At 48.4% G+C, this 19837-nt stretch overlaps 1 protein-coding gene across 1 annotated transcript in view; it reads left to right on the top strand.

Moving 5' to 3' along the window:
• LRRC75A (leucine rich repeat containing 75A) overlaps nucleotides 1-19837 on the top strand; it is a 192807-nt gene that overhangs the window by 117820 nt on the left and 55150 nt on the right. Inside the window, exon 3 of the mRNA XM_073315474.2 lies at nucleotides 6396-6508. Coding sequence (XP_073171575.1) covers nucleotides 6396-6508 — 113 coding nt within the window. The remainder of the gene's footprint in view (nucleotides 1-6395; nucleotides 6509-19837) is intronic.

Below are 19837 nucleotides of genomic sequence, written 5' to 3'. Positions count from 1 at the left end.
ATCAACAGGTCTACAACAAAATTTGACAATTTCAAGCTCTGCTGAATTGAATATTTAATACATTGCCGTTTTGTTTACCTGGAGCGTCCACAGGCATGGAGCCCCTCAGCTCCCAGTGGCCACGGTTCGCCGTTCCCAGCCAATGGGAGCTGCAGGGAGTGGCGGCCAGCATGTCCATCGGTATGCACCGCTTCCTGCAGCTCCCATTGATTGGGATCGGCAAACCGCAGCCACTGGGAGCTGAGGGTCTCCCTGCCTGCAGACGCTCCAGGTAAACAAAATGTCCCAACCCGCCAGCAGCTTACCCTGATGGGCTGGGAGCCAAAGTTTGCCAATCCCTGAAATATAGGGTTGGCTTATGAAAAGGTCATACAGTTTTTGCCATTTTTACCTATCCATCTGGGGGTGGGGGGTGGGTCAGCTTATAAATGAACGGGCTTATGAACAAGTAAATACAGTAATTGTTTCATAGCATTTCCATACATAATCGGCTTGATTTAATTGAATATTTATAATATCGTTATCTATACCCTTCTGCTTGGATGATTTCTGGGGTGAATATAGAGAAAACATTCCATTAATGACACGTATATTCAGCTCACAGCAATGTCGGAGCGCTTAGATTCCTAAGAGAGGCTCTGGAGCCAGTAGTAATCGGATGGCCCTGATGATGGGATGTGACATCTTAGTGAACGCTCCCATCTGACTCCTTCCGATGAGTAACAAAATACAGACCAGTTGATGTGAATAAACAGCGATGGCCATCAAAGCCTAGGATGATCAGAGTTTCTAGGGCTGTGTATTCGGGATGTCTCTCTCCTTTTAAATGTGCACACGGTTTCTTGGTCCAGCATTTCATAGCTGAAGACTGAATGTTGAGAGCTCCTCACTAGAATGCATCTGTTGGCATAACTCCCCTACCCAAGGGAGTCAGTTGGCTGTAGATGGACTGTTCCATGTGGAGCGTAGCCTGGTTAATGAAGCCAGACGTTGGGTTCATTGTGCCCTGTATTGAGCATGGTTTAAATCAGCGACACGCTGCTCACCTGAGTCCGAATTCAAGACAAGGCTCAGAAATGAGGCTGTTCTCTTGCAGGGGGAGGCAGCGTGGACCACTTGAGACTATCAAAGGCGGAGAGGCGTCAGATCATGCAGGCCTCGAGGGGAGGTGAGCATGGCCCCTGCCATCACCCGTCACAGATTGCTGCCGAGGAGGAGGGTCTCCCCTAATGATCCTGGCAGGATGAGGAGACTGAATCGCTGGGGCCACCCCCCCAGCGTCTGTGTCCCGCTGAGGGGAGAGTGGGCCACCAAGACCCATCCCCCACCAATGGCATGCTGTTGGAGTGTGGGACCCATCGCCTGTAGATGTCTGCTGCCAGAGTGGGGATGAGAGGTTGTTGGCCACCAGCCACTTCCCACCAAGTCTCCTTGCTGTTGGCAGGGCCGGGCTTAGGGGAGCGGGCTGTCCTCAGACCCTGGTGAATTATCAGGGAGGTGAAATATTTATGGCTCTGCCATGCTGCGCAGAGTTTGCTTCAGGCCGGGCGCCCTTGCTGCCGGCTCTTTGCACCTGTGGCCCACTTGGGAAGAGCCGCTTTTATTTTTTATAGATGATCACGGGTCCAGAACAGTTGTGCTGCCGAGCCTGGGACTGACCTGCTTGCTGGACCCGAGTGTGGGTAGTGCAGGGACTCGGCCCACAACGTGTCTCTCTTAACACTAGAGTTCTGAGGCGCAGTTAACACAAAGAACAGGCAGGTTTTTATTTCCCCATGAGGGACCCGTGCATTCTGCCCCCAGGTCCTGAGCCTGCTGGGAAGTGCAGGGGAATTTCTCCTCTCTGCTGTGTGTTTTGGCTCTTCAGGGAGCATTATTCAGGATTTCCAATTGAGCCTCTTTATTGGGCCATCTGTATCATGTCACAGGCAAGCCCCAATACCAAAAGGGCTCTCATTGATTTCAAATGATTTACAGTTCGATTAGCTTTCTGGACACGCTGCAGTTGGGAAGGCGTTTGCCTGCAGCGCCCATGGCGGTCGTATGATTTCTTTCTTCGCTCGGACTTGTCATTATTCACACCAGAGACCCCTAAGCAGAAGTTTCTCTCCCTCCCCCTGCCTTGGTGCAGAAGTTGCACCCTGTAGAGTGGGGCTTGGATGCACAAGTAACCCTCCCATACCAAGAACGCAAGCTAGCATTAGCCACTTGCAATAGCTGGCCCTAGAGATTTCCAGCATAGCACAGAGCAGGGACCCCCTGTCTCTCCGCACACAGATAATGGGGCAGGACTGTCCCTTGTCCACCCACCCTGTAATTCACTGTGCACTCCTGATTTTTCACTGGGCTCTGTCATATCATGAAGAACAGTTAAAATGTCAAATTAATTTTGGGTCGTTGCCCACTGATCGCTCCTCAGTGGCCTACGTGACCCGCCTCTGCCGACCCCCATCCAATTCCTGTGGGACTGGTGCCCACGTGACACAAGCTGCTGCCACAGTTGGCACAAATCGGCACCCTCGGTGGCGCTCTTGCAAGAGAAGTCGGGGATTGAATGGGTGTACCCACTGCACTGCCTACCCTGCCCCTAGAGGGCAGCCTTCCAGGTCAGAGTAGAGAGACGTTGCCAAAGGGCTTAGAAGGGGAAACTTGCAGTGCTACGGTCTGTGGATAAATGCAGCTTGGGGCCAGTCCGAGCTACTGTCCCAGAGGTGCCGGGAAACTGCCCGTGGAGAGTTGAGTGCCACCCCGGTGCTGCCCTGAAGCCAAACTGCCAGTTGAATGCTCTAGGGGGCCCCCTCCTCACCCCCATTGAGCCAGCTGTCTCCAAACAATTGGAGGGGATCAGACTCCTACTCCTCACTGGCTCCATCCCTACAGTGGGGTTGCCCAAACCCCCAGACTTGCCTGGCTTCTCCCAGTCCCACCCGGTGGTGCAGTTCCCCTCCCCTGCCCGTTCTTGTAGGTCTTTGCCTGGGGCAGTGTTACACGGGAGGGTTTTCTGCCCCCGCTGCAGTGAGAGATTCTTTCTCTCCGCGTGCTGGCTGCAGAGACCGAAATCCTCCTCCTCCCCCTTCCCCCACCTCTGACTCCAGTGCTTTTGACGGCTAAATCTGTGCCTCGCTCCCTAAACCTGCCTCCTAGCCAAAGCTATTGGAAAGGTTTCCCAGCAGAGCCGGGCATTCAGCCGGAGACTGGCTCTGCCTGGCCAAGAGCCACATGCTCTCACAGACCCCAGCAGAGAGACAACAGGCCGTTTGGCATCCAGGCGAGAGGGGGCTATATCGTCTGACAGCAGAGCAGGGGATGAACCTCAACCAGAGCATGCTTGCTGCTTTGCTGCAATCCTTGATGATTACTTTTGTGCTGGGGCTGGTTAATCTCTGACATTTCACGTGGCGGCTTTAAGGGGAAAAGACAGGCCGTGGAAGACAATCGCTGATCAGCTGCAGACTGGTCGAGTACCTGGCCTAATGACCTGAGTGCAGAACTGAGAGCCCGAGGCTCCTGGGAACCCACACAGTCTGTCCCCTGTGTGAATGCTGTTCCCCGGGCATGCGTTTGCATGGGTGTGTGCAACTGACTGGATTGGTGGGCCCTTGAGTTCTGTTCCAGGCTCTGCCACTGACTTGCTATGAGACCATGGGCAACTCACTTTGTCTCTTTGGCCATGTCTACACTATGAGCACTACTGTGGCCAGCGCTGTAGTGCCCTAGTATGGATGCTTCCTACAGTGACGTAAGGGTTTTTTCTGTCGTCGTTCAGCCACTTCCTGGAGCAGTAGCTAGATCATTCTTCCATTGACCCAGCCGTGTCTACACCAGGGGTTGGTCAGCATAGCCGCAGCCCCTGGGAGTAAATCTTTCCCACCCCTGAGTGACATAGCTCTCAATTTTAAGTGTAGACCAGGTCTCAGTGTTTACCCTTCTGCAAAACAGGGTTAGCAGTAACAAAAGGGCAGTATGGGTTAATTAGTCAATGTGCATAAAAGGCATTGAGAGCCTTGAATGAAAACATCTGTATCAAAGCAAAGTATGATGATGATTATTCAATATGACTATGAGAGCTACCACAGAGCCTGTCTGAATCCCAGAAGTGGTAGGCAGTAACTGACCATACACTGTGTTCTCTATAAACCAGATTCTTAAATCTTCACCTAGGGAAAACTCCCATAGATTTCTGTAATCCTTGGACCTTTGCCTGCGTGCAGACTGCCTTCTGCTGGCTCTACATTTCCCACCTCTGAATGACAGTGATGTTTGGAGGTAGAGAACACAGGAGCATGTAAAGTGGGTGTAAAGGACTAGAGAGAAAGTGAAAGGGTGACTTGGTCACAGGCTGGAATAGAGGTTTCATAAGAGGGGGGTTTTCAATCTAGCAGACAGAGGTCTAACAAGAGCCAATGGCCAGAGAGTGACGCTAGACAAATGCAGACTGGAAAAAAGGCCCAGCCTGACAAAGCCCTGGCTGGGATGATTTAGTTGGGGTTGGTCCTGCTTTGAGCAGGGGGTTGGACTAGATGACCTCCCGAGGTCTCTTCCAACCCTAATCTTCTATGGTTCTGTGTAAGGTGCAAATTTGTAACTGTGAGGGTAGTTCTCCATTGGAACCCTTTCCCAAGAGAGATGGTGGATTCTCTCACTGGACATTTTAAAATCAAGACTGGATTCTTTTCTAAAAGATCTGCTGTAGCTGAGCCAAATGAATTCGTCCAGGGAAGCTTTATGGCCTGTGTTATGCAAGGGGTCATGCTACATTATCCCAGACTTTACTTTTGCCCTGATAATCTAGGAATCCATGTTTCAGTCAGGTTTCCTAACAGACTTCCTGCCGCTTGCTGGGATGAGTCACCATTTCTGATTTCCTATTTTTAATTTAAGCACCTGCTTAAAATCGTGCAGTTGCTTTTAACAGCTACTCTTGGGTTTAATACAAGATGTGCGAAGAGCCCAGCAGGGCTGCGTATTATTTGCAGAATCATAGCAAACGGAGATGGGAAAGACCCGTTACTCCATCTAGTCTGTCCCTCTGCCATTGCAAGCTTGTTCCCTTCACCATGGTGTGCTCCCCAGTGTTTTGTGCTGTCCATTTAAAAATATCTTTGTGTTGGAGCTTCTGTTGCTTTTCTCAGGGCAAGGGCTCTCAACCTGGTAGTCTTGGACAGGTGTCAGGACTACACTGTCCTTCTCGTGGGGCTAAGTGGGGAAGGGACTCTGTTGGATTGTAAAATGGAAAAGGGTAAGAACTCTGGTTTAGGATCTTGTTCTACAGTCTAACAGACTGGATATAGCCCCTTGTGGGCTATATGATTCCTCTTCTGGCTTGGTGTTTACAGCCTTCAAATGTGTATGGAGAGTCCTCTTTCCTCCCCTAAGCTACCATGGGTCTGAGCTATTCTATGCAGGGTGACTAACCTTTTGCCATCAGTTGCTCCAAACCCTTAAATACTTTTATTTCTCTTCCCCTGAATTCCTTCCAGTTCGTTGACATGTTTATGGTATTGCTGTGCCCAGAACTCGATGTACTGTTGCAGGGCCCCTCCTCCACCCTGAAGCCTAAGGCAAGGCCTGTTCTCTCTTTGAGACATGATACATCTGTTCATGAAAGCCCATAGATAGGCGCTGGAGAATTAAGCAGAGGGATATGGGTGATAATTGCTCAGAGACGTGTGGACAGCCGTTGCTGGATTTAGTTGCCCTATCTTTCACATGGTGGTTTAATCTGATCAGGCAATACATCATGATATTTAGGGGCCCCTAATTCTCCCTGGCCTCAGAATGCCATTTTCCCTAACCCTGAACCCGCAAGGGTGGGTTGTCCACTGGAACCCTGACTGAGAACTCGGTTGCCAGCAGTATCAATAACTATCGGAGAAGAAAATGGGATGGCTGATGGTTTGTCAAGAACTGATAACCTGCTCAGAACATCATGCGACACAAGGGGAGTTCTTCCCCAGCAGGCTGACAGTCAGACACGGTCGATAAGGCACGCCGGGAGCAGATGTTCTGAACTAGCTCACATCACTTCTCCTGTGACATTCCCTACGGCGGCCTTTTGGAGTGGGCTAGTGTTTGTGGGTTTTGTGATGACCTGAGCGGTTCTCTCTTGGGTAACTGAGAGCTTCAGCAGCACTGGGCGGTGACTTGGTTATACATGCTGTCCATGTGGTATTTTAATGATTGATAGTCACTGCTTTTCCTGTGGTTGTTTTTGATTTTTCAGAATAGCTCCAAGGGGCTCGCGGACTTGACATGGGACCCAGTGCGTGAGCCACTTCTGGGGCAAAGCAGCTCCACTGTATTGCAAATAGACTTGGCTCTTCTCTTATTAATGATCCCATGAAGTGGCATTGCTACAAATAACCTACCTGGCATCCTTCCCTTTGCCTATGCAGGAAGGAGACTCGTTTGGAGCCATGGAGAAGGTCTGCAGGCAGCTGACCTACCACCTCAGCCCTCACTCGCAGTGGAGACGCCAAGGGATCATGAAGAGGAAGTCTCAGTCCTGGTGAGTCAGCTTCTGAAAGCCATGCAGATTGTTTGTTTGACATTTCCTCCCGCCCCCGATCCATTGCTTCGAGACGTGTTGGTGTCACTTTCAGGTCGAAATGGAAGGAAATCGCTTCTGCCGTGGCCATCGGCGTTTGTGGGAGGGTAGCTGTAAGCAAGCCATCGGGGAGCAGAGATTGTTTCCCCAGACTCAAATTTATTCATCATCTCAGCTGCCTTTCCTGTGCTCCCAGCAACACTAATCTGTCTGTGCCATCGTATCTGTGCATTGGCTCACCCCCATCCCTTTAGGCCCAGGTGTTAGGCTTCCTATGCTCCTGGGTAGCTTTAACTTCTGGGAAATGTGATGCTTCAGTACGGATGGTCGGTTGTCTCTGCAGGTCGCTGCCCAACTGTCGCCCTTGCAAATGACAACAATTCCCTTTGGTTATGGACTAGGGGCTTGATTCTTCACAGCACAGATGTGGAGTGTTGCACCTCTAAACACGGGGTGAAAAGGGAGGAACAGGTGAGCTCATGGGAAACTGACCCCGAACTAAGAAGTGTGCTGGCCACTAGGTTGCTCTTGCCTAGTAACAGGAGTGAGACCTACGTGGGGAGTGTAGAAATAAGGGCCTTGTTAGCATGATGAGGATTATGCTTACCCCAGATCTACTCTGGCATATCTAGTCACATACCTCTGCACTTGTTTTACCCAATGCATTTGTGAACAAGGGGGCAGGTGCACAGGAGGCTTGAGGCTTGCCCCCAATCCATGCGGCAGAGTTTACCTAGCATTTACCCTCCTCTGCTGTCACTGTCTCTTTGGCTGGGCTTTGCTTGCCACTGGGACGACACCTGCTCTCAACTGTCCTTGCAGAATTCAGTGCTTCTGCTGCATTGTACCTGCTTTTATGCCCTGGTTCACATTATGCAGGGACTTGGGGGGGATGCAGGCTTAATTGCTATGATGCTGATATGTGCATTCATCTTTGCAAAGCTAGACAGACCACCTGGGGCTTAAATCTGCCGGGCCAGTTGGTGTAACGTATCTGAATTAATCAACTGCACTGGGGATTTAGCAAGAAGGGCTTTAGGATGGGATTTTCAAAAGCTACAAAGGCACTTAAGTACCCAACTCCTAGTGAAAGTCCAATGGGAATCGGGTGCTTAAGTCTTGGAGAATCTCTCTCTTATTAAATCAGTGTTTGCATATGAGGGTGCAACCCTCTCCCTTTCTAAATCCCTAGCCCTTTCCCCTTGTCTGTTGTGTACTCATTGTCCGGGAAGGCTGCATGAAACTTCCACAGATGCATAAATACTTAGCTGACAACAGTTGTATTCACCATCAGAGTCTATAGTGTAATGGGATGATCAGAGACAACACCAATTTGTCCAGGCTAGACTTTCTGCTCTGACAGTTAACGTACAAGCGCAGCGGCTGTGTTGTTGTGAGACATCTTGGCTTTGTGATGATCTGCATAAAGGGAATTGTGGGATTAAAAACAGCCCAGGGGCGGGGAGGAAAACATCTAATTCAAATGAACCATCTTAACCCCTCCCCACAAGCTCCTCAAAATACCAGTGTCACTGCTATGTGCATGTCCCAGAACTCTGCAGCTTAGAAGCACGTGGCTAAGGCAGCACCGACAGAAATCCAAAAGGTCAGCTGTCTGCCCAGCCTGGCTGATGCGGCGTCTCCGGTAAAGTCAGTGTCAAGTGCGTGCTGTCTCCTGCCCATCGGTGGCTTGTTTCTTTCTTTTCCAAGGGTGCAAGTTCAATTATTGCCATCTCCTGACACAATTAAAAGCCCTACCTGTCAGCTCAGCACTAAGGTCTGCTTCAGCAGCTCTTCCACTGGAGCCACCCTGTGGCAGCTCTAGGTTGAGTGTGCAGCTAGGTGGGGGCATTGCTCAGGGACTGCTGCGGTTGGCTGGCTGGTCCCTGAAATCCCACTGTTGCTGCTGCTCCTTTGGTGCCCCCTGCTGGGACGTGCGCTGAATAGGTTGGGGCAGTGGAGCAGCTGCCCTGCATGGATCTTCGAGCTACAAGAGCCATTCCATTATATTGACAAGGGAGAAGGGTGCCGAGCATTAGCATGAAGGTAAATGTGTGTTGCTCTGATTTTATGCTCCCGTTTTTCTAGGTAGGGCAGAGCCCCCCAAACCGTGGTAAGTTTGTTGTTCCCCTGCTGCAGCCACCTGCTAGGAAAAGGTCCAACTTCTCATATAAATTCATTTAATTCCTGAGGGTGGCGCTACACCTTGGAAACCTTTGAGCTAGTTTAGAGGTGGCCTTTTTTTCACATGCCGAATCACGACTATAAGCCTCAAGGCATCAACGGGGGAGGGGAGGGCACCAGCCCATCATGTATTGAGTGCCAGATGGATCTGTTAGCAAGGGAACGGGCTTCTCTGCTTTCCCCTTTCTCTCGCTCATGTGGAGGGGTGAAGCTCCCTCTTCCATTCATCTCCTCTTTCTGTGGCTGGGAGAAATGCAGTTAGTCATCCTCCTCCACGCTGGAAATGGCCATTAAATGTCCCAGTATGAGATATTTACGGGGAAGTCTGCCATGCCACAATATCTCTCTATCCATCATGTAATGCACTCTATTTCGAGGATCCCAGCTGGTGGGGTATCTCCTGGCAGTCACTGATTATTGCATGATGGGGTTTCTTGTGCCTGTGTTGGAATGGAGCTGCTCGGTAACAGTGAATGGATACTGTCTATTAATATAGTGGTTGAGTTTAATAGGGGGGTTGTCAGGAAAAACAAGCAGGAAGGGGAACAATGGCTCAAGATAAGCCACTCCTCAGGAAACTCCTAAGGGTTGTTGAGAGACAATACCCCAATGATGAGCTTTGAAGGTTCAGCCTCTTAGCTCCCCCAACATACACAATTGATTCTGATGAGCAGGGACGAAGTCCAGGAAGGTGCAAAGGAACTCTGGCGGGTTTAAAAGGACTTTCTCAAGAGGGGAGGAGTTGTTTGGAAGGACCAGGCTTCTACACAGGCACCACTGGGGCATCTGACAAATTAAGGCCTGCCGAGGCTACCATCAGAGGACGGTAAGCCTGTAGGGAAGATAGCCGTGCGTGCCGACTGTTTGTGGCTTTAAAAATTCTCTCTGAATGTTTTGTTGCTCCTGTGAAAGCAAGCACTCCCTTGGTTTTAAGAAAGCTATTTTGTCACTGGATACCGCTGGTCACAGACTCCCACAGGGGAGAAATGTAGGTGATCAGTCAGATCAGCGGGGTCTGCACGGTTGACACCCAGAGTGCTTGAGCCCAAGGCCCGCTCTGAGAGGGGGAGAACTGTGGAGTTCTGCCCAGGGGAGGCAAAGGCCTGAGGTGGGTGGTGCACACACACAGAGAGACTAGGAAGGGGACAGAGGTGCAGCTAGCTCCGTAACTCTGAGAGCGCCTTCCTCTGACGGGGCCCTGACCTAGCAGGGACCCTGGCCTCATCTGGTACGGCAAGTCCCATATTTTTATGATGCTGACGGGTGCTGAGATAAACGGCACCACTCTCCCTTGCACGGCACGCAGAGCTTTGCTTCCACGCCGCGTGCACCAAGTAGCAGAGGTGGAGTAGTATAAGATTCAGCCGTGGAAACTCTTGGTATTGCTAATTCTGTATTGTAAGTGTGGTGTTGGGCAAGGCCTGTGTGCAGCACTGTCCCCTGGACTGATTGCTAATCACTGCTAACGACTGACTTATGACACTGTGTCCTCATTGATGGCTGTTTGCATTGTGGTTGTAGCTGTGTTGGTCTCAGGATCTTAGAGAGAGAGGGTGGGTGAGGTAATGTCTTTTGTTTGACCAACCTTGCTTGATGAAAGAGACCAGCTTTCAAGCCCCATAGAGCTCTTCTTCAGTAGCTAACAAATTCTCTCTGAGGGCATGGCTACACTTGCAGATGTAGAGCGCTTTGAGTTAAACCCGCCTCCGTGGAGCGCAGTAGGGAAAGCGCTGCAGCCTGTCCACACTGACAGCTAGAAGCGCACTGGCGTGGCCACATTAGCAGCTCTTGCAACGGCCACAGAGAGCAGTGCCTTGTGGCAGCTATCCCAGCATGCAAGTGGCTGCAACGTGCTTTTCAAATGGGGTGGGGGTGGAGTGTGACAGGGAATGTGTTGTGTGTATGTGGGGGGAGAGTGAGTGGGTTTTTGGGGAACTGAGAGCGTGTCAGCATGCTGTCTTGTAAGTTCAGACTGCAGCAGACCCCCCTCACCCTCACCCCTCTCTCTCACTCTCACAGCAAGCAGCATTCCATAGTAATGGTTCCTTTGTCCCAGAGCAGATAAGCAGCCGGCTGTCAGAAACGGAGCTTTCAAAGGTATATCCGCATTCCTACAGTGATTCCAAAACAATGAGAAGAGTGGCCACGTGATTTAAGGGGATTATGGGATGTTTCCAGAGGCTGATCAGAGCGCAGTAACGCAACACCTCGTTCACACTGGTGCCCGAGCGTTTCAGCCAAGGCGCACCAAGCATTAATCTTCTTGCCGAGGTGGAGTACCAGGAGCGCTCTAGCCGTGGAGTCAGAGCGCTCTACATGCCTTGCCAGTGTGGACGGGTCGTGAGCGAGGGGCCTGGGGCTGCTTTAAATGTGCTCTAACTCACAAGTGTAGCCAAGCCCTGAGCTCCTGCTCTTTTGCAGCAGGGTGAACTGAGTTCTAGCCCTGCTGAGGGGGTGAACGTCTGGTGAGCTGTAGTGTGCTTCACAGTGACCGTGAAAAGCAGGTCCAATAAAAGGCTAAATAATCCTGTCATGCATCAGATGTTTGCCTCTGCCTCCATCTTTGATATTTGCCAAGGGTGTGTATCATTGATTGGCAATGTTACTTTCTTTGTCTCGCTGTTATGTTTTATGCGTGTTTGTTTTTATTCCTTAAAGAAAGGGAAGGTGACAGTAGCTAGAGGAGTCAGTTATAATCAGCATTATATATCATCAACTCGGGGGCCCCAGGTGTGATCGTGTCTCTGTTGTAACAGGTGCAGTACAAACACATAGTAAGAGACAGTCCCTATTCCAAAAAACTTCTAATCTAAATACACAAGACAGACAAAGGGTGGGAGGGGAAGCAGGCACAGAGAGATTAAGTGACTTACCCACAGCCAAATAGCACATCAGTGGCAGAGAATCAGCATTAGAACCCATGTCTCTCCTGAGATTTGTCCTTCTGCCCGAACCACTAACATTGTCGCTAGGTAGTCCAGCGACGGATGCCCTAGAAATGGCTCAGATTGGGATGTAGAATAACTGCAGTTTCATGTGACTGTTGTTCTCGGATTTTTAAGCACAGTGTGTAATTAAAAAATCGGATTGATTTGTATTCACTATTAGATAAGCAAAACTGTCAGATCTGCCCACTGCATACTCGGAGATCTGTTCTGCCCATTTTAATAAAAGAGCAGGGTAGGAGCACCCGATCGAGGAGTTTACTGTAAGTCACATCCCATTGGGTGTTCTCAGCACATGGTGCAGCGTGATAAATGGGGCACGCAGTCGTTGCTTTACTCTATTTTTTTTCTAGTTAGAGTAGGAAATGACCACCCCTTGCTGTCCTCTTAGAATGTAATTAAACCTATAATGCTGTGGCAGTGGGGAGCTTTTCCGGGCTGAAGAGTCTCAAGAAACTCTGTAAAACAGATTTTAAAAAGTCAGTTTTGTGCCATTCTCTGTCTTTAATTATCAGATCTCTCTCTACGTGTGTGTGTGTTTCCCGCCCCCACCAGAGACTTAACTGGCTTTAGCTCGGAGCCCTGTTGTAAGATTCTACTCTCTCCTTTGGAAGAGGCGAGAAATAGTTGAGGTTTTTGACCATCACAATAGCGAAGGGTTGAGATTCATCTGTAACGTCAGTCCAGTTGTGGCCACGTACTTGAGGCAGCGCTGGGATGAGGTACGCATCCTGTACACCCTATCACACAGCTCAAAGCTGACAAACGAGGCCTATCCTGGCTGTAGTAATTAAAGAACACGTGGCCCTTCACCTTAGAGTGGCAGTGTGAGCCCTTCCGCCCTGAAACTCCGGTAGATTCCCCCCTGTGCTTTTGATCAGGTCGAATGATTCTCTTGTCTCTCCGTCCTGAGCTGGAGTGCGGTGTTGCTGTCCAACAGCTGCAGTGTTTCACGGCTGGGTGAAGTGATCCAGACGCTTCTGCATACATTGCCTTTACTCCTCAGGGCCTCCAAGGGGCTTAGTTATTTAATATACCTGTGTGTACAGTAATGCGCTCAGAGATGGTTAGGGGCTGTGCGCTCCTATAGAGCCTTTCATTATTAAAACAATAAAGCACCGAGGGGCAGTTTTCCTCTCTCCCTCCCCCTCGCTACTCATACGAGCTGGTCCCAATAACACTCTGCCATTGAATTTATGAACTCTATTTCCTGTCTGCCGCCATCCCCAATCCTACAGTTCTTCACTTCGCTGCACTTCAGCTTAATTAGCAGTTGGCTCCAAGCGACACAGAAATGGGTCTTGAGAACCTGTATTTGCATAAATCTTTTTACAGGTTAATGAACTTTGTCATAGTGGAGTAATGAGCAGAAGTCCTTTTGGTCTCTCGTGGAGTTGGAGGGGAGCTCTGGATAGATTCTATATGCTGAGATGAAGTTGAACCATAAATAAAACATGCGGGCCTGCAGGAATAGCTAGTTTATTTTCCTGGTCTTTGTGCTTATCACACTGCGTCCTGTTCTGCTACTTTTCTTCTCACCTGGTCTTCGTTTGCAGAGCCCAACATGGCCAATAATCGTGTGATTCTGGGCTTTGTAAAACTCCCCTCTCTCTTTCTCAGCAAAACCACCCACACATTTTTCTTTGCTCCTCAGTCCTTTTTGCAATGTCTTATGTGTGGTGATACAAGATTCCTTTTGGGGAGAAGTTTCATCCTCCATTATTAATGGGCTTTCCAGTTAGGAAAGGCCCTCCTCAGGAAATTATTTATTTTGATTCATGAAATCTTAATCTCCTGATGCCCTGTTCATGCTGCCATTGAAATGCTTCTATCAGCAACGTTTAAGATAGATGACCCCAAAATAAACTCTGGATCTGAAAATCCCAAACTTTTGGGGATTCAGGTTTGGAATCCATCTCCAAATTTCAATCACTCCATTTTCACCCAGGGGCAGAATCAGCCCTTGAAATCCAGTAAACCTTGGTCTTTGGTGTGATGGAGATCCAGATCATAATACAGTATTAGGGTGTTGCGTCTGTCTTTGGCTTAAACACAGTTGTTGCTAGCACTGTTCTAGGTTAGCATCCTGACCCAGGGTGGGATTGCCTTTTGTTCTGAGTACCGCATTCTACAACCGTGGGGGTTACTGTATAGCCTGCTTCTCTCGATCAAAGAGTAAAGAGCCCTGTCCATGTTTTCCAGGGTAACTGGCCTGGAACTGTGATGGTGACTACAGTGGATTCACTCACAGTGCAGGCAGAGCCACAGGGATCATGGTTTGTTGAAGGGAAAAGCGTGGGAGAATGCTTCGTTGCGCTGTGCGTGTTCTCCTTGTGTTCCAATGGCAATCCAATAACGTACCAATTATTTACAAAACCGCACCCTTGCTCTGTCACCACAAGTAGCAAACAAACTGCCTGTTTTGACGGCAGTATGAAAGTAAAGGGCTGTAGTCCCCGGAGTCGACCGAGTCCGTGTATCCACTGTACAAATGCAGCAGTGAAAGGATCCGTTTGTTCCTGCCACGAGCAAGCATCCCTTGGAATGAGTGCAAGGTTTTCAGTTTTCTCTCTTTGCCGTTGTGGTGTCTCTTTCCCAGAGGAGCTAGTCAGAGGACTGTTTTCCACGTTGTCATCGCTGGTGCTGGGAATGGACTGCCCGACGTATCTGGGATGTGGAGGGAAACCCAGGGATGGGAAGCATCATACTACCCACAGCGAGTGGAGGGAGCGGGGACAGTTTGTTGCCCAACAGTGTTCAAAGTGACCGTGTACAGTGCAGGGCATTATTAACAATAACGCCTACCTCTTAAATAGAGGTCTTGTCCGTAGATCCCAAAGCGCTTTACAAAGGAGGTCCGTATCATTTGTCAGTTTCGCCAATGGGGGAACTAAAATGATGTGACTTGCCCACAATCACGCAGCCGGTCAGTGGCAGAGCCAGGAATAGAGCCCATGTCTCTGCAGGACGAGTCCAGTGCTCCGTCCACTAGGCAGCATGGCCTCCCTAATGGTGAAGACCTAAAACGCTCTTCATGGATTAGTCATTATGACACCCTCTCAGGCAGGTAGGTGCTATACCGATATTCCAGAGGGGGGAAACTGAGGCACAGAGAAGGTGACTTTTTCAAGGTCACAGCACGTCATGGTCAGAGCTGAGAATAGAAACCCAGGGGTCTCAGAGTCCATTCACCTGATCTCACCACTAGAAAACTCCCCTTTTCCATATGCTGCTTGAATATCTAGGAAAACGAGGGAAATGAGATCTCGAAAGCCTCTGGCAGAGAAAGGGGGTCAGGAAGTTAAAGCCAAGGGGCAGTGCCCAGATATTGGGGGTCCCAATATTACTATATTGTTTGAGCCGTTGAGGCCAGATTATCTATAATAGAGAGACTGCAGGCGACATGACACCACTGACCTGACAGTTGGCTTCCTGCAAGCCATATTGTGTTTTGGGCTGCAGTTGGATCTCTCTCTGCCTCGGACCCCACAGTTGGTTTACTTGCCCTTTGTATGGCAATCACTCAACAGAGGAGCCACTCCAGTGTACCCTTTGGGCAGTGGATTAACTCCCTAGAGAGGGTATATTCAGACATCAGCCATTAACTGAGGCAACACCAAGCCCTATGGAAAGGGTTGATCGCAGAGCTGTGTGTTTGGGTTCTGCCGGAAACCAAGTGTCTCAGTATTTGTAGCTGTTGTTTTGGTTTTTTTTATAGCCCTGTTGGACTTTGGGGGAGGTGCGTGTCACTTATGAAGCCAAAATAACCACAAGATCAGGTATTGTCACCATATCACCACATCACCACCATAGGGACTGAAATCTCCTGAGAAGGCTGGATCACTCATTACTTGGGACCAGTAAATGGCTTCTTGACTCATTTAAAAATAAAACCCCGAAGCTTGAGAAATGTCAACATGAAAATTAGACCCTATACGCATATGTTGCTTATAGCAGCTATTTCCTGTGGGCCCCTTTTCCATCTCCCCATTGCTTCATAGTCTGCATTTTATCCATCTGCCTGAGTATCTTCGTCGATTTTTCAGAAGTGGACTGTCACGGCGCTATCTGAGTTATAAGAGACATAGGGCCTGATTCTCCTGACGCCTGCTTTATGCCATCGTTATTAATTGAGTTACTCCCAACTTGCACTGACGTGAGGTCAGAAACAGGCCGGTCATAGGTGGGCAGCATTGGATACTGTGAAACGGATGAATTCTTCAGGTTAGCTGTCATAAGAGCAACGGCACCAAAATGGGAAGTTTATAAATAGGAAGTTTTATCTGCTCTGTGGATGTCATATGCAGTCTGCACCTGTCCTTGTGGTGCCATAAAGCAAGACTTCCCTCGGAGAGCCCTGCGTGGGCATGCATGCTGGGGGGTGGGTGTGAAAAATAGCCTTCCTTAAAGTTTCTGCCAAGTAAAATACGTCACCTGCTAGGATGAGAGCCATGTGTTAACTTAACTCATCAGGACAAATGCTGGCTTGAAGCTGCCTCCCTCTGCCATTTCTGAGTGATGTAGTCACTGTCTGGAGACAATAAAACTACTTCTACTGCCTAAGAGATGATGGATTTTCCTTTTTCTTTCCCTCTCTCCCAGCCCCTCGCAATATTAGTCTTGTGAAACTTTCAGGCTGCAGCCTGTCTAATGTTCATTCGTCCTCTGTCTTTCTGGAGATGAATTCTGTATAATATCTGGCAAATGAAGTCCAAATTTGAAAGGTGTAAAATACAAAGCCAGACATCACCTGCTGCTGCTACCATCTGATTTGCAGATGCTGGGAGCTCCTTGGGCCTGATCCAAAGCCCATTGAAGCAGGTGAAAAGACTGCCATTGACTTCAGTGGGCTTTGGATCAGTCTTTCTGTCTGAATGTGGGGGAAGGCAAATCCTTTTTTGGTTTCTAAATCCCCATCCAGCTTAAGAGCTCACTGCACTGGTTGAAAATATTGTACTGTCCCATGGGAAACATTTTCAACTGCTCTTTCCCATTCTGCCTTGTTTACTAAGCCGTTGTTGTGAATTCATCTCCTGTTTTCTTGACTATTCCCAGGGACAGCATCAAATTCCTGTAAGCTCCACAATTTGGAGATTTTGTTTAAAACAAATTACAATCAGGTGGGGAGGTGTGGCAAATCCTAACAGGAGCAGAATTGTTTTAAAAGTCAGTTCAAACTTATTTTGGGGGGTTCTTTAATTTATTTCAAAATTCCCCTGCCTGGTTGTGACCCCAGCAGGACTGTGCAAGTGTCTGAAACCAGAAAATGAAATGAATTAGCAGCAAAGGTGAAACTGACTCCCAACAGAATGGAATGAAGTGGGAAAAGTAAAGGAACCGTGTAAATGGTTCATAGTCAGTTGGAGTTTTAAGATGATGTTAAGCTACAGTGAATTTTTTTTCATAAATGTTTTAGTTTTTGGTTTCATACAAGGGCTGCATCTGGTAGTGTTCAGTACGGCACTGGGGTGAGGCGAAAGTCAACCGTGTAATGAAATCTATTCCTAGGCGGGCGATGGGAATGTGGCTGCCAATGAGAATGCAGGGGGAAGATGGGCCCTTTGCCATTTCTCATCATAATGTGATGCATTATGCCGGGGGGCGGGGGGGATGTCAACCAGACATTTCCTCCTGGGTATCCTTGCCCAACCCTCCCACGGCCATGTACATCAAATCTTTTCAAACAGCTACTTGACTGCTTCCCAGAACCAGTGCACATTAAGGGAGGGATGTGCCTTCATGGGGCAGCTTGCAGGATCAGGGCATTAAAGGAAGACAACGCTGTTGGTGCTTCACTCTCTTAACACCCAGATTTTAAGTTCTGTAGGTTGCGTGTGTAACCCATCCAGTGTCACGGAGACCACTTAGAGAATGTTAAATGAGTCTGCTCTACAGCCTTAGCTAACAGCCAGTTGGCTTTTAGCTCATGTGGCAGAGGCTCATGCCCTAGGCTCCAGAAATCCCCAGTTCGATCCCACCTGCTGACGACCGAGGTCTGTTGACATTACACGTGCACTTCCCAAGAATAGCCCCTCGTTGAAGAAGATGCATGCTCACTTAGAATGGCTCTCTGTCTGAGGTTTATATGTTGCACATGTGGAATGTATACACAGAGCATGATTTCTGTGAGGTTCACAGGTTTTTTATATTTGGCCTGTGGATTCCAACTGTGTTTTCCAATTTGTCTGATCTACCCAGGTCATGTGAGCCTGGAACTCCATGAGCCAAAGCCTGCTGTCCTTACTCAGGCAAAACTTCCATTGACACCTATGAGAGGTTTCCCCAAATAAGGACTTGAGAATCAGGCCCCAGGAGGTATAATCCACAAACCACTGTGTAGATACAGGCTGCAAATCCACGTGAGTTTCTTTAAGTGTGTGTGTTGGAGTAGAGTTACTCCTCCCACTTCTTATTTGTAATGGGTAACATCCACTTTCCCTGTGCAGAATGTCAATTCGAGGCCTGTGTATCACTGATGGTTTAAGAGGGATTGAAGCGGTGCACAAGCCTTGTGTTCACTCTGCACAGGGAAGGTAGATTTCACCCAGTGAAAACTTAGTGTTGACATTTCTTACTATTCTGCTGCCTTGATTTCTTCCCCTTCCTCTTCCCCCACATAATTAATCCATCCCTTATGGGCAGCCAACTGTGGTTTATAGACCAGTTCCTTCCTTCAGCGCAGTCCATAAACTCCTTGCTGTTTAGTTACACTAGTTCGTTCGGCTAAATTCCAATTTAAACAGGGTTTTCTTTTATCTCCACTTCACAAACAATGCCATTCAGCAGCTAAAATGAATCCCTAATTTAGTATGTATTAATCTGGAGTGACATTCCATAGAAATGTTACTTTTGGACAAATGAGCTTCATGTTTTTCGCTCGGCAGAATGTTCTCCTTATTTGCCAGGCCAGCAGTTTGTTCCATTTAATCAAAGTCCTGGACACCCAAGAACAGAAAGTGATAATGGCCATGACATGGAAACTTACGTTGCCATGTTTAAAGAATATGGGCCAGTCCGGCTCTCACATAAATTCGTGCAACCTCGTTGACTTCCAAGGGGTTGTACTGAGGTAACTAAACAGAATAACCTCCCAGCCGGTCTCTAAACTGGCATGACTCCATCGAACTGCTGGGTGTGTAGCACTTTTGAAAATCAGGCCCTTCTTTAGGAGCCTAGTTATGGACTCGGGAGCCTAACTTTAGGCATCTGTTTTCTTTAAAATCTTGACCATAATTTTTAACCTAGCAATGTTCTTTTAACATGCTCAGACTAATGTACAGCAGGGGAAAAGAACCCAGAAAGTGTTGTGGGGTTTGGTTTTTTTGTTTGTTTGTTTTTTTCCCCTTCTCCTCTTGATGAATTATACATTTATGGAAAGTGGTACTTACTGGTGAGTGGTAGGAGCTATTAGGTCGGGGAATAGTTTCCAAGGTAGTTGTTGGAAGCCTTATCATTTGACAGGTTTCAGAGTAACAGCCGTGTTAGTCTGTATTCGCAAAAAGAAAAGGAGGACTTGTGGCACCTTAGAGACTAACCAATTTATTAGAGCATAAGTTTGAGTTATTTAAAGGTGAATTAGACAAAGCACTCAAGGGTGCACACTTTAGGCAATAATCCTGAATTGGACTGTGTAAGGGACTGGCCAGCATGACCTAACATGCCTCTTATTTCTGTGATTCTGTGAGCAATTTTGTATAATTTTAAAATGAAAAACCAGTAAGAGGACACTGTTAGGTCTGGGAGTTGTTATCTGGAGGACTCAGGAGTATAGAGTCCTGGGTTCCATTCCTGCCTCTGGGAGACAGCATCGGCTGTCCAGTGATTATAGCAGCATACTGAGGAGCAGGACTCTGTGTGTGTGTGGGGGGGGGGGGGGCAGGGTCTGTTTTTGGCTCTGCCACAGACTTATGAGATCTGGGGAGGTCATCTCACTTCTCGCCTTAGTTTCCTCATTTGTAAAAGGGGGCTAGTTTTCAGAGTAGCAGCCGCATTAGTCTGTATCCGCAAAAAGAGCAGGAGTACTTGTGGCACCTTAGAGACTAGCTTTTATTTGAGCATAAGCTTTCGTGGGCTACATAGAATGGATCATATAGTAAGAAGAGAGATATATATACATACAGAGAATATGAAAAGGTGGAGTAAGAGGCTAATTAATTAAGAT

The sequence above is a fragment of the Lepidochelys kempii genome, chromosome 17, assembly GCF_965140285.1.
Source record: "Lepidochelys kempii isolate rLepKem1 chromosome 17, rLepKem1.hap1, whole genome shotgun sequence".
Lineage (NCBI taxonomy): Eukaryota > Metazoa > Chordata > Testudines > Cheloniidae > Lepidochelys > Lepidochelys kempii.
Note: the sequence above shows the minus strand (reverse complement) of the source record. Positions and strands in the feature narration are given on the sequence as shown.